Here is a 14,593-nt window from a genome sequence, read left to right as displayed (position 1 = left end):
CACTTACAAACCACTCTCATACCAGTTCCTTTATTTTCTCGTTGACCGTTACTTTTCCTACCCGCTTCGCGTTGCCATTCCCTTCCATCCAGCACTTCAGAATTTTGTCCTTGTTTTCAAGTGTATCATAAATTTGTGTTTTTTCGCACTTAAAACGATACATGATTTCTTTCACCGAAATTTTTCCTTTTCCTTGGATTCAATGATTTGTACTTTATCCTCCAAAGTGAGAGTCACGTGTCTTTTAGCCATTGTGTGTACGGCTAAAATAAAAACACTATAAAAACAGCTTGTTTTAACCACAGAAGAAAAAACACGATGCTGAACACAAACTCAGAACGCTGTAGAAATGTACTTGTACTCGCTCCACTCCCCCTCTAGTTCTGTTTTTGATGACAACTTTCTATCATTATGCTCGAAATGCATTTGCTTGGGGCAAATTTAGTGAACCGTGAACAAGCACCACCTGTAAATGAAGATTCTCAGATTTTGGAGAGCCGCCAACACAAAGACTTGTGGACTCCAGCATTATTTTAAGACCAGGTGAAGTTCACAGGTGGAGGATTGAAAGCAAATGGAGATAGAAAAAATGGTACATGAACAATAACCTGTCAATCATTTGCTTCAGTGCTTTCGAACAGTAAAAAATCGTCATAGGAAAACGAGGTTCAAATAAGACAAGCACAAGAGAGATGAAAGGTAACCTATTGCAGCCTTCCACTGCGAAAAAGAGATTCCGTTTTATGCAAGCTTCAAAGGTTCCCTGGGACTATTTTTGCTTTCTGTTTCCGTTTACGGAAGATTCCGTTTTACATAAACTATTTGTAAAGGAATTCCCATAAGAGCTGCCGGGACTTCGAAAAATGTCCGCTATAGACAGATTTCCGTCTTACTCAAGTTCCGGTTTAAGCAAGTTTCACTATATATATATATATATATATATATATATATATATATATATATATATATACTGTATTAATGTATTCTTCATGTAGTTGCTACTTTGAAATAGTTTGAATTAGTACATGCACTGTAAAAGTAAATTCGTAACGTTCATTCACTTTTTGGATTAAACGTTTAGCTCATCTGCAGGACGAAGGTTCAACTGATTAGTTGAACGTTTAACTCTACAGCACGATGAAGGTTTATCTGCTTGGTTGAACGTTATATGATTGATTGAACGTTTCATTCTACTACAGGATGAGGATTTTTCTAACAGATTAAATGTTATGCTCATGAAATTTCCGGAAATCAGTTAGCTGTACTGCAGCTGATACTGAATTATACAGGAAGGATGAAGGTTCAACTCGCTTATAGGCAGTGGTACCAAATGGGTTATAATATTTGACCATGTATCATGACCCAGCTGAGTAAAACTTTTGTTGCACCAAATGTTTTCATCGTTGAGTCTGCTTGATCTAGCTCATGAACTCAAATCGTGTTTGAGCTGCCAATGACGGAGGACTGGGGACACATCCCCTGATAACAAATTAAAAATCGTCTGACAAGGCGACATTATGAAAATGATGCGTATGAGGCTTTTCTTTACAATTATTTTCTGAAAGGATCTTTGTGTCTCAGAGTAGGTCCAGCATGTTAAGTGTTGGATTGGCTTAGGTTAGGTTAGGCTGAGTTAGTTTAATTTAGTTTCGGTTAGGTTTCATATTCCTGTAGGCCTACTTACTCTGCGGCACTTAACCCACGGAAATTATTAAAGTTTTCGGTAAGGATTTAAGAACTACATATTTGTGATTAATCAAAATTCTCGGTTTACAAATTGTAACCTGCTATTATTTTCTTCTGATCAACTTTAACTAAGTATGTATTGTTAATTGATACCGAGATGAGTGAAGTACAATCAAGGCCAAATAGTTGACAAATCAAAAGTAACATTTTACAATACATTAATTTATTTGAAGAATGATTTTAACAACATGACAGAACGCAACATGAACTGAAATAAACTGAGTACAGATACTCCGAGTAGAAATCCAAGAGATCCACCAACATCTGCAAGCAACTGAGATACGTCATACGTCCAATAGTCTTCAATATGTTCTATCAAATTAGAGGTGATCCGAATGTTTATGTCACTGTTATTTTTCTCACTGGTTGGATTAGTATTAATGCTTTCAACAGGGTATATTTTTATATGACAAGGACGATAACAGGAGCAGTTTTCATAAAACAAAGAATCAGGGTCCAAGTAACCCGAGTTGATAACAGGTATATAGGCTGGATCACATTCGGGAACAGTTGGTATATATATCCACGGCACATGACAGCGAAAATCGTTGACAAACATCATCTTCACACATTGTTCCATGCACTGAAAAAGCCATGATATAAATCAGTTTTTAACTCAAATAATTAATTCATTAATTATAATTTATTCAAAAATAGAAAATTTAAAAAGCAACTACGAGGCGCGTTCGGAAAACAGCCTCCGATTGGTCACTGTGCGTGACGTAGTGGGGGCAGCGCTACAATCTTTGCATAGGCGAGCCCAGTAGATCAGTCTGCATCCAGCCGTGATAGAGTGAAGGTTATCTGATCACTAGTTCCACTTTTGTAGCGTTTCAAAATGAGTGCTGCAATAGAAAGCTCCACCAAGTACGAGATGCAAGCTGTTAAATACCTTTTCTTCGGTAAAACAATATTCGGCAACTTTGTGCTATTCATCGGAAACTTTGTGCCATGTATGGACCAAATGTAATGAGTGAAGGAGTTGTTCGTGAATCGATTTGTTCATTTAAAAGTGGTCGAACAAACATTCATGACGAAGAGAGGAGTGGCAGACCATTAGTGGTCACTGATGAACTTGTTCAGAAAATTGATGGAAAAGTTTGTGAAAATCAATGTTTCACAATCTCTGAAGAAATGGCTTGGAACTCATCGCTTTGGTGATGAGGAGGAGCTGAAAGATGCGATCACAGGCTGGCTCAAGGCACAGGCGGGAGATAATTATTCTGATGGAATTTCTAAGCTAGTGCAGAGATATGATAAGTGCTTGAATGTTTATGGAAACTACTGTATGTTGAAAAATAGACCAAACAAGTAGTTTTCAAATGTATATAATAAAGTCTTCTTATTTACTTTGGTCTTTGCTTTTAACCAATCGAAGGTTATTTTCCAACGGCCCTCGTATAGTTGAAACATCAACTAACTAAGAACTCTATCATGAAAGCTGTGCTAGAAGGTATTGTAGCAGAAAAAAGAGGGAGAATCGAAAGAGTCCATAATTGATGAACGGTATTAAAATATAAAGTTGCTATGTCAAGGCGAAAATGTCAACTAAGAATCACGGAGTACGGAAGCTTTAAAATTTCTAGCAGTGACCCGCCAATAATGGTAAAATATCCATGATAAGGCTCGATAAATTCTGGATACCGGTTCGTTATGATTACTCGAAAAGCAGTCTAGCACTCAACTTTTTAAACATAGTATTCCCAATTTTTACCTGTCAATAGTCTTGATGTGTTTGGGTAGATTAACTCTCTGCGTTCTTATTCTGGTTGTAGAACTGTTCACGTAGCGACAAATATCTCAAAAACAAGACGAGAAATTTCTCGAGCCTCTTGGACAACTCTAGTTCACCCAAATATTAGTTCTTAAACATTAATTGAGTGTTATATGATTCATAGTATAGGAACTATAAATTGATAAATTGATTCCATAAACACAAAATAAGACCATTTATCAACATTTAAAGATACGCAATTCATTACAGAACATACTCCAATATAGATAGATAGATAGATAGATAGATAGATAGATAGATAGATAGATAGATAGATAGATAGATAGATAGATAGATAGATAGATAGATAGATAGATAGATAGATAGATAGATAGATAGATAGATAGATAGATAGATAGATAGATAGAAATGAAACTAACTATGTGACTTCGTACCGCTTGAACGACCCAACTGATCTGTCAAATTTTGAACATAGACGGGTTGCAGGCCTGGGATGGGTTTTGTCATTTCACTTTGAAGGTGCAACTTAGGAAAGAGGGAGATATCCTAAAATGATCGAAAATGACCGATATTAGTGCCGAATCCATTGTTTTCGGGGTCGCTGCGATGAACTGTGACACTTCCGATGCTGTTTAAATCCAAATCCCCCCCTTATGTCCAAAATGAAACGTATTCTACCCCTGCGAAAAACGGTTCTTCTGCTAGTGATAAATAAAGTTTAAGGGCCTTATGCAGGGTCGTTCTGACGCGTGATTAGTTCCATACTAAAGAGTTCGACAACATATGTTTCCTGCAGTAGTCCGCCCTTCAGTATGACTCTAGTCATACCTCAAAATAACTGTGCATAAGGTGGTAAATGTTGATACATCATACCCTTCATGGATCTCTTGTGACGCGGAAAAACTCTGATAACTCCTTGATGAAGTTAAGATCAATACATAAATTCTGTTTATAAATCACAAAAGTAGAAGAAAAATTCGAGGCGAGACGAAACGAGGAAATTGTATCGAGAACCGAGACAAGAAAAAAAATTCCTCGCGGATCGAGACAATCCTATACTTATCTGATGTTGCAGACAGAATCATTCAGATTGAATCAGATTGAATTCATCCGGTATTCAATCCCTGCACACGATATTCGCAGTACAATTCCAACGTACACGCCTATGCTGTGAGGTCAAACGGAGGCCCCAGCAATCAAAGCCTTGTAATCAGTCGATCTTGAGGGTACTAGACTCTACGCAATAACCCCATTAGTGTTCCAGATATGGCCGAAAGCTACACAATAAACACAAGACGTTTGTCTTTTCGACGCGATCGCTGGTAACCAGCACGATGTAACATACCATCGCGTCACAAGTGCGTATTTGCATCGCCGTGGTTTTATTCTGTCCAATTTTTAACACCAATCTTGCAGAAGGATAATCCGGAGTCACAACGTGCCACAATTTTTCAAGCGATTAAAAGTAACAACCTTTTGGAATTATGGCCACGTTCAATGACGAGGCATTATTGGACCATTCAAAGGCACTAACGTTACACCAACATTTAACATTCACTGAACTATTTGTGACTCTCCGGCCTACTACCAGTTTATTGTTTCCAAGAAAAGTGATCTGTACCATTTTTCACCGCATACTAATTATTTTCTTGCCATTCCATTCTCTACACAATCAATCTGAAAACACCTTCTTGATGTTGAGTTAGAAATAGTATGTTCTAATTTTAGCAGTATATAAGCCACTGGTATGTCACAAATAGGATATATGGTCCGATAGTTATTAGTAGATTTTTCTACACAGATATTTAAATAATATATTCCAACAAAAATAATATTTTTCTGTTGTTGGAAACGAACGACATACCTTCAGGCACCTTAAAAGTTCGTTTTTATTCAATTTCGCCAATTTCCAATTTTACACATGAGAATTCACCCTTACAACATTTTGTGCTTTATTGGCTGATAATTATTTTAGTTCATTTAGTCTTATTTTAATTAACTAAAAATTTAAGTTTAAGAGTTAGTCATATTTTTGAGATACATCTTATTAACAATATTGTGTACTATTAACATCTTGCAAGTCCAATGAAGATCAATGGGCTTAAAATTAGAAAAACCAAGACAGTACTTTACTTCTATATATATTTAGCTTTATTTAATAGTGTTATTCTTATATATACTAGGGTAAAAGTGAGGGGAAATGCATGGGGACCCGTTAACCCACTTCCAGAAAAAGCCTATGATGTTCCCCCACTTGCTAATAAAATGACAATGAACAAAGATAGGCACGGGGACGGTGTGAGTCCCCCTATCTTTTAAAATATAATTTTACCCCTGTAGCCTATATATAGTGTTATTTATGTTATATTTAATGATATTTCTATACACTTTTATATTGTTAGATTTAGAATCACTGTGTTTAGTATATTGTTGTTACATTCAAGGTTATATCTAACATGCATCAAGGGAGGACAAAGGAAAAGTGTTTAGGTTATTATCGAGACAGATGGAGACACATGTAAACAGCGGGTACAAAGAAAAAGATGAACACAGGTGGAGTATGTGGCCGATTGAACAAGTGTAGATCCGGAAAAGGAAGACACAGGTTGCTTCCCAAACGAACAACGAGCGTTAGGTCTTTCTCTTTTTGCTGGTAGTATATATATTTCTATTATCTTGAGATATTTCATGTGTCTGATTAAGATAACGTTAAGTTCTCCAAACCGTAACACTGAATTTTAGTTTTAATAAATGAGTGTATAAAACTCTGCTCAGAAAAGTGTTAGTTATCCATTCAGCATTTATAGAAAACACAAAAGTACGACTGGACGCAAAACAGCTAGAAATTATTAAGAAATTCAAGTATATAATTGGGATCAATGCTACAGGGAAATGGAGGAATAGAAGATGTAAACCGCAGAATTAGCAGCGGTTGGAAAAAATGGAGAGAAGCGACAGGAAAGGTCTTCACTACAGCAAAATTAAACTACCGCTAATTTTAGAGTTTTTCTGTAAGTTCTTCAAAACAAATAAAAAAAAATATTCGAAAAGCAGAAACGTAGTGAACTAGACAATACGATTTTGCATGTGATACGTTATCACAACTTATCTATCTGCTTTCGATTTGCAACTGTAGATAGATTTAACATTTTTTGCGGGTTCTGTAAATAGCGGCATAACCAAAAGCAGATAGGTGAATTGTAGTAAACGTCCCACATGCAAAATCGTATTGTCTAGTTCACTACGTTTCTGTTTTTCGAATATATTTTTTTTTATTTGTTTTGAAGATACAGAAAAACTCTAAAATTAGCGATAGTTTAATTTCGCTGTAGTGAAGACACTTAAAGGAAAATTTTACAGAACAGTAGTAAGACTTTCTATGGTATACGGCGCGGAATGTTGGACGACGAAGAAGAGAGAGAGAGGAACAGTTGTTAAATGTTGCGGAGACGAAAATGCTGCGGTGGAAGGACAAAATCAAGAATGATGTGACCTGGAGAACAGTAAAGGTGAGGCCAGTAGTAAAAAAAACTGCAAAGTAAACTGAGATGGTTTGGGCATGTAAGAAGACCTTTGGAATACGTAGCTCACTGATTGATAGCTATAAAATTGAATGAGAAACGAGCCCGAGGCCGAGACCGAACAAAGAAAAAGCAAAGAGATCCTGTGCAGAACGATATAGTGCAGTGTGATATCACAGCGGATATCGCACAAAGTAGAAACAGGTAGAAGACGGCGATAAGAAAAGCCGACCCCACCTAACTGGAAAAAAGGTTTAGAACAAGCAAAAGATCTTACCAGTGTCACATTAAAGAGCTTTGTGCAGGTAAATTCAGTATCAATCTCATATTAATATGGGGGATGTTTCTCTTTCAGCGTAAACTTTTAGGTTTGAAAAGTATTTCGTTTTTTTCTCTATTCTCTCAAAAAATACGCATGATCATTGACACTGACGCATATCATTTTGTTCTTACTGAGACCTATTGATAAGTATGTCTCATTTTTTCGTTAAATGCTAATAATATTATATTTTAATGTCCACCAGTGTACTAGCATATTCATCATTGACCTACCTTTGATACACTGTATTGCGGGTCCTCCACACACGGGTTGTTAGGGTAGTTAATAGAATGGATCTGGCGCACTCGAAGAGCAATATCAATAACTTTACCCATCGGGATTGTTACAAAGATTTTCTCCATTCCATGAACGAACAACTCTGCAATACATTACCATTCGGGAACTTAAGTTATAAGACTTCATATTTTATCTTTGTTTTACGAGGGTGATTCAGAAAGTAATGGCTCCAAGCCCACTACTTAGCCAATATTACCAAATTTTCTGACCTGTTTATCACTAACGCCCTGATATTTAAACTATAAAACGTTTCATCTTCCTATCTCTTCTCGTTTCAGAGTAATGAAGCAATCCATGGTACCCAGTGGTGACCTCCGGTTGAAACTGCGGGTTGTCACTGAATTTCTGACTGCGGAAGGTTGTGCGCCCATGAACGTTCATCGCCAGTGACGAGTCATGGACACACCATTAAGACAAGAAAATGAAGCGTCAGTCGTCTCTTCCGCCAAAAAATTCAAAGTTGTACTATCAGCTGGCAAAGTGTTATTGACATTCTGCCTCATCCCGGCTATAGTCCGGATCTTGCACCCTGCGACTTTTGGTTCTTCCCAAAACTTAATGATCATCTTAAGAGTCAATGCTACAATTGTGACACGGATGTGAAAATAGCAGTTCAGCAATGGTGTCGCCAGCAGTCACCACAATTCTTCGCCAACGGCATGAAAAACCTTGTTTCGCATTGACACAAATGTAACGGAGACTATGTTGAAAATGATGCCACCATTTGTAGCTGACATTGTAAGCTTTCCACTGATATCTGTATCGGTGCTATGTGTCAAACACAAATAAAGGCATCACCTTGGAGGCACTGCTTTCTGAATCACCCTTTTATTAAAGGCAGTAAGTTTGGTTCGTAATTGTTTTCGTACCTTTATTTACTCTTGCACAAAATAAATAGAAAAGACTATATTATTAAATGAGGTAAATAAATTTTTAAAAAATGCATAATGTGCTACAAAATTCTATAGTATGAAAATTTGTACTTAGTTTTTATATTTAATTTTATTTTTATTGATTAAATAAAATCAAAATAATCATAACTCAACACTAAAACTAAACCAAATTAAAACATCTTGAATAGAAGTGAGGTAAATGTAAATGCATGCTTTAACTCATGTGTGCAAGTGACTGATTACCTGCGTGATTAATCCAATATTGGATAGTACTTAGACACGTTGATATCCTTAATTCTGAATCAGTTCCTTTACTTCAGCTCTTTCTACTTTGCCATAACATTTCTGAAACGCACAGGACAAGAACTGGCTACTTTACACCTGTTGTACTGGCTTAGTGGCCTCGCCTAGACACGTTATACAAGTGGGTTAAAACTTGCCTTTAGGCAAAATACTCAAGCATGATACATAACTTAGGAGAAGGGTCCAAGCTAATCAATTCGAAAATCTATGTAATCGAGAAAATCAAGGCTTACGTGAAGAGCATAGTGAAAGTAAATGTAAAAGTGGTGTAGACAGAGAGAGACTGTCGTGCAGTACATTAAGATGTATTGAATCTAGCATTACATAGCTGAACCAGGAGCTTCATCCAGCAGTGGATTGACAACAATGGACTACAACAATGAACAATGGACAACAATGATATACTATAACGAGATGCCTAAAGTGTTGTTGTGGAATCTCAATCCATCGTTCCATGGCGTCCTATATGTGTTCGATGGGATTGAGGTTCGGTGACCATAATTGCCAAGGAAGCTCTGCCAGATCAGAGGAGTACTCACCAAACCAGTCCGGTGCTTTGCTAGAGCGGCGGCTTAGCACATTGTCCTACTGAAAGACGAGGTCACCATCCGGATGTTGCAGCCGAACAAATGATAGGACATAGTCATCCAGAAGATCGCGGTAGCGTTCACCTGTGAGGGACCGTGTCACACGTGTTAGGAGGCCCATTTCAGTCTACGTAAACATGTTCCAGATGAGAATACCAGCAACACCACCCTGCACAGTTCCTTGCTGGCACAATAGATCCATTGCCTCGTGCGCTTGGCAACGCACCCGTACCCATCCATCGGCGTGTATCAATGTAAAACGTGACTCGTCTGTCCAGGGAACCTTTTCCCGCATTTTCAAAGTCCAGTGGCGGTGTTCCTTTGCTCATTCTGGATTGTTTTCTGTGTTGTGCGGTTAAAAAGCGTACTCGCGTGGGTCGTTGGCTTCCGCACTCCATGGCGAGTACGTGGTTGTGGATTGTGTGGCTACTAACACAGCGTTATTATCTTGCATTGAACCTCTCCACGATTTGACGCACTATGTCCCGACTAACGGCAGCTACCAGTCGGTGCCTACCCCAAGTCGACACGCCCCTGACCATGAAAGTTTGCCCGTGCGGGTGATGGTTTACCGAAAGACAGACACTCACGATACACCCTTGACACAGTTGACTTTGAAAATCCGAGTGCGGCAGCCATTTCGGATATGGAGCCACCCAGTATTCTGACCCCTACGATTTGACCACGGTTAAATGCATTCAGGTCCTTCGTCTTGCCCATCACACACTACAGAGCAGTGTTGCCACAGTCCTAACTCTGGAGTGGGCTGAAACATAGTACCAAATTGAAACAAAAAGGGCTGAATTCATTGTTTTATACCATCGGAGGTAAAAGTGTCGGGGAACGCAGTAGGACGCCGTCTCCCCACTTTCAGAATATATCTGTGGCGTCCCCCAATTCTAAAAATTACAATGGGCAAAGGTAGGCACGGGGGACGGCGTGACGTCATGCATCCCCCTACTTTTTCAGATTCCAGATCCAGATAATTTTTAAAAACATCCAAATAGGACGACTAAAATTTCTACCACACTGCTTCTTTCTCGTCTGCTTCATGCACGGCGCGGATGCGCTCATCTAGCGTCATTTGTTTCCCCGTATAATTAGAATTACGAATTTTCTACACAAAGTTCGTATCGTTATGCGGTGCAATGTCACAGAAATGAGTGTTCAACAGCATTTTTTACGAGTCCAACACACAGTATGAGTAACGTGAGATATAGGAAAAGTCTTACTCGTACTTTTGAAAATGTGACACGTATTTGTTAAATGGTGCTGAATTGGGTAGAATTGTCTTCACAAAAGGGGCTGAAAATGCCTGCGTGGTACCAACGGGCCGATGAATGACAAAAAGGGCTGAATTTGGTACAATTGTACCAAATATGGCAATACTGCTGCAGTGACACGGATACCAAGAAAGGAAGCACATTACAGCAGCACACGCGTGATACGTTTCATTCATATACACTGGTGGAGCCTCTGCAGGGCGATTTCTGTAACTATCCTGCTGTCTCTACTTCAACTGGTGATCACTACCAGCCTGGGAAAGTCAGAAATATGCGTTGGAAGTTGAAGAATTGAGCATGCAGAATCACTGAAATGTGCGCCGTATTGCCGGCCATATTCATATTCTTTTCAGTTTTCTTTAGTTACACGATATTTAAATACCGATGAAATAGCTAAACAGATAGAAGAAAGTACAAAACTAAATTTATTTTCGCTACAGCTCATAAAGAACTATGGGCGGCCAGATGATAATCGGAGCTCCCAGGTGCTATTAGTGCTTATTTACTGTAACTGAAATCCTCTCTCAATCCATATCTCTCAATTCTGGTACCTTCAGTTGCTTCGTGATGCCGGGTAAACATCGGAAAAGCATACAATTTTACGTATGTATAGTATTTAGTATTCTTTTATTTTTCTCTAGCATTTTAGAGCACTTTTTATTTCCTTTAGTTTAGTGCTCTCACGGGAAAAAGAACCAGGAGTTATACACACTGAAGTCGCGCGCTGAAGTGCAGTAATTCTTAAAAAAGAAAAAAAAAAGTCCACTTGATATTTCCATGCTTTCTATTGGGATCCATAGATGGTAAAATTTGATGCATTCGATCGCTAGAAGAGCAAGATAAAACTTCTGAAAAGTAAGATTTTTTAAAAATATGGCTAACAATAAGTATAATTTCTCCCTAACAAACTACGAAAATCGTCGTAATACTGGGGATCATAAGTGAAACATAATACATCAAGAATAATCATTTTATGATATTGTACTACGGGGGGGTTGAGCAGGGTCAGCCTCCCTTCCCCAAGGGATACGTTATTGATACTGATTATGCCGGTATAGTATATGTGTTTGGACGAAATTTAAATATTTCCTCTTCCAAGAAGAACAAATGCATTTTAATTATTGGACTTAGTATATCATAGTTGCAGTTAATTACTATAATTCTACATTTTATGTGATTTCAAAATTGATGTGAAATATTAGAAGGATATGTGCAATTACCTGTCCATGGATCATTACGATCGTGAGTATACATTAAATATTCAGTTTTGCCTTCGCTGTCATCCGTTGTTTTCAAACTAATGTCGTACCCATAATCTTTCCGAACCATGAAATCTGTAGTAATCGTAGTACACCTTCCATAATTAAAGAAGAAACGACTTTCTGTTGTCACATCTGCAATTATAGGTGACAGTAATTATTACATAAATAAGCGGGCAGTAATACTAAACGCGGTACGAAAAGAAAAAAAAAGCAAGAAAGTAAAATGCATTTGGAAGTGAACCGTGTATTCACAGACACTATGCAAGATTGGTTGATTTTTCCTTTCGACAACGAGGCTATACATAAGATAATTTCTAATTTCTAATAATTTCTTCATATGAGACGTGGACCCACAGTTTAACGTGGAATTCAAAACACATAAGCTGCTGCCGGGAATTGACTCAGGGTTTCCCACGTCAAAGGCGCGTAAACTAACTCCTTAGCACTACACGAAATTGACACATGTTCCATTTTATGCTAGTTTTTATACCGTTAGAGAAATGTGAGTGAAATGCAGTGAAATAAAATTTTTCAGTTTAACATCTCATAATTATGCTCTTTAGGCTAAGGAAGACGATTTATGCCATTAGAAATTATCTTTTTTTCATCATATTACATACAGTGGAACCTGGATAATTCGAACCTTGAGGGACCAGTAGAAAAATTCGAACTATACAAAAATTGGAATTAAAAAAGTTTTTGTAAATGGTTGAAATGAACAATCAAACTTCAGGTTTTAACATAAGAACATTCTTGGAGCTAATAATAAGTGTTTTAAGTACCATACACTCAAAGGAGTGGAGTGGAGGGGTGGGTGCGATGATCTTCAAGCTGAGTAGTCTGCGGGCGGGGCGGAAAGCCTGCTACAGTACGTATCTTCATCCGTTTCTTGGAAAATCCGACCCGATGACTTGACCTTTTTTTAGATTTACACGGCAAAAACTTCGAATTATCCAGATTATAATTCGAATTAACCATGATTTTTTTTTAGCATTGTTTGTATATAAAATTCTAGGGACCAAGAGAAAAGTTCGAAATAAAGAAGTTTTCGAATTACAGAAGTTCGAATTATCCAGGTTCCACTGTATAGTTTTTTCTTGTGTGAAAATCTGGAGTTTTTATATACAACAAAAATTAAATGAATCTTTAATAGATCGTACGTAAGTTTAAATATTTAAAATATAGTGCAGATTAAATATACAGGGTTATTATTATTAATATTATTTATTTATGCAATAATTACCGGTAACAAGTGTTATATCATGAAGGAAGAATTATTTTGGTTGGAGCTTAGCGTCCACTTTCAGCGCGGGTCACAAAATTTCTTACTCGCTCAATCGGATCCCCGTACACAACACAGTTCCATTAAATGGGTTTCCTATGGAATTCATTTTAGTTCTCTTACCCCAACATGCCTACAGAACAAAATCCAAACATTACACTTCATTAAAAAAAAAAAAAAAAAGAAGAGAGAGAGAGAGAGAGAGAGAGAAATGTATCCGAAACTTCTTACCGGAAACATAGTCATCCATTTTATAAAAAACCTGATGTATCGTCTCTTCTTTCGTGTAAGTCTCCCTTTCCCATACTTCCATTAAGGTTTCGGAATGTTTTCTCTTTTCTTGCAGATACTTATCTAGCTCATTGTTGTATCGTCCTGTATACGCCTGAGAAAAACAACTATAATGAGAGTACACTTCTTTACACAACGTAAATATAACAAATACTTATGCTCATTTAATACAATACGCGTACCTGTAATTAAAGTGATCGGTATAGAAAATACGAGCACACTCTACAGTTACGTCTTAGACTTGCGGTTATTTTATAAATGAATAAAAGTAAGTTTCCTTGAAAATCACTCAGTAAACCTCTATACAATAAGGAGAGCTTGGTTAGTCTAGAGGCAATACGATACATCGAGCTCATTCGTGGCTAAGTTGGCGTGGAAGATCTGGGTTCGATTCCCAGACTTCACTTTGTAATATTTTGCATGGCTGTGCTTACAATAACGGACGTGTCATTTTGTTTACAAACATGCCACTGGTCTCCCCTCCTTTAGCTTGCTTCGGAGCTCTGGGAGATATCTATCCCAAAGTCTCTAATTTGCTTGGAACTCTAATCTTAATCCCTTCCCACTCAGCTTGTTCGGAGCTTTGTTGGGACTCGTAACCTCAGTCACCTAGCTTGCTTTGGAGCTCTGTGGAAATCCTTCTCGGCTTTAATCCTGTGAACTACGTTTTAAATAACAGTATTATTTATTTTAATAATGTCTGTTAAAAATATTTTGTTTATTACAAACTAAATACAACTATTATTTAAAAAGTAGTTCACAGGATTTCAACATAGCATAATACCTAATCAGATGAGTTCGTTCCTCTAGTCGTTGCCTTAAATTAGATTTCGGGAGGAGTTGTTATCCTGGCAACACTGTAATTTCTATGGACGGCAACACTGAAAATTCTTCAGATTCATATTTTCTGTTGTAGAATAACTTCTATGTTTGTGGTAAGTTGCATTTTATTATCTCCCTTCGCTTACGAAAAACAACCAAAAAAATGGTAAATTTTGAATTATTTTTACACATCCGATTTGACATAACACGTTCCTGTTTCAAGGCTACTATAGTATTCGCGACGACTCGTGA

At 37.5% G+C, this 14,593-nt stretch overlaps 1 protein-coding gene across 1 annotated transcript in view; it reads right to left on the bottom strand.

Moving 5' to 3' along the window:
• Positions 1 to 1,909: 1,909 nt before the first annotated feature.
• The window catches only part of LOC145667882 (degenerin mec-4-like), a 37,033-nt gene continuing 24,349 nt past the window's right edge, over positions 1,910 to 14,593 (bottom strand). The window contains exons 3-6 of the mRNA XM_081735312.1: positions 13,460 to 13,613; positions 11,905 to 12,078; positions 7,555 to 7,700; positions 1,910 to 2,329 (exon numbers count right to left, since the gene is read on the bottom strand). Coding sequence (XP_081591438.1) covers positions 1,910 to 2,329; positions 7,555 to 7,700; positions 11,905 to 12,078; positions 13,460 to 13,613 — 894 coding nt within the window. The remainder of the gene's footprint in view (positions 2,330 to 7,554; positions 7,701 to 11,904; positions 12,079 to 13,459; positions 13,614 to 14,593) is intronic.

Source organism: Thermobia domestica, chromosome 13 (genome assembly GCF_964235325.1).
Source record: "Thermobia domestica chromosome 13, izTheDome1.hap1.1, whole genome shotgun sequence".
In the NCBI taxonomy this organism is placed as follows: domain Eukaryota; kingdom Metazoa; phylum Arthropoda; class Insecta; order Zygentoma; family Lepismatidae; genus Thermobia; species Thermobia domestica.
The sequence above is the reverse complement of the archived record's forward strand: the minus strand, read 5'-3'. Positions and strand labels throughout refer to the sequence as shown.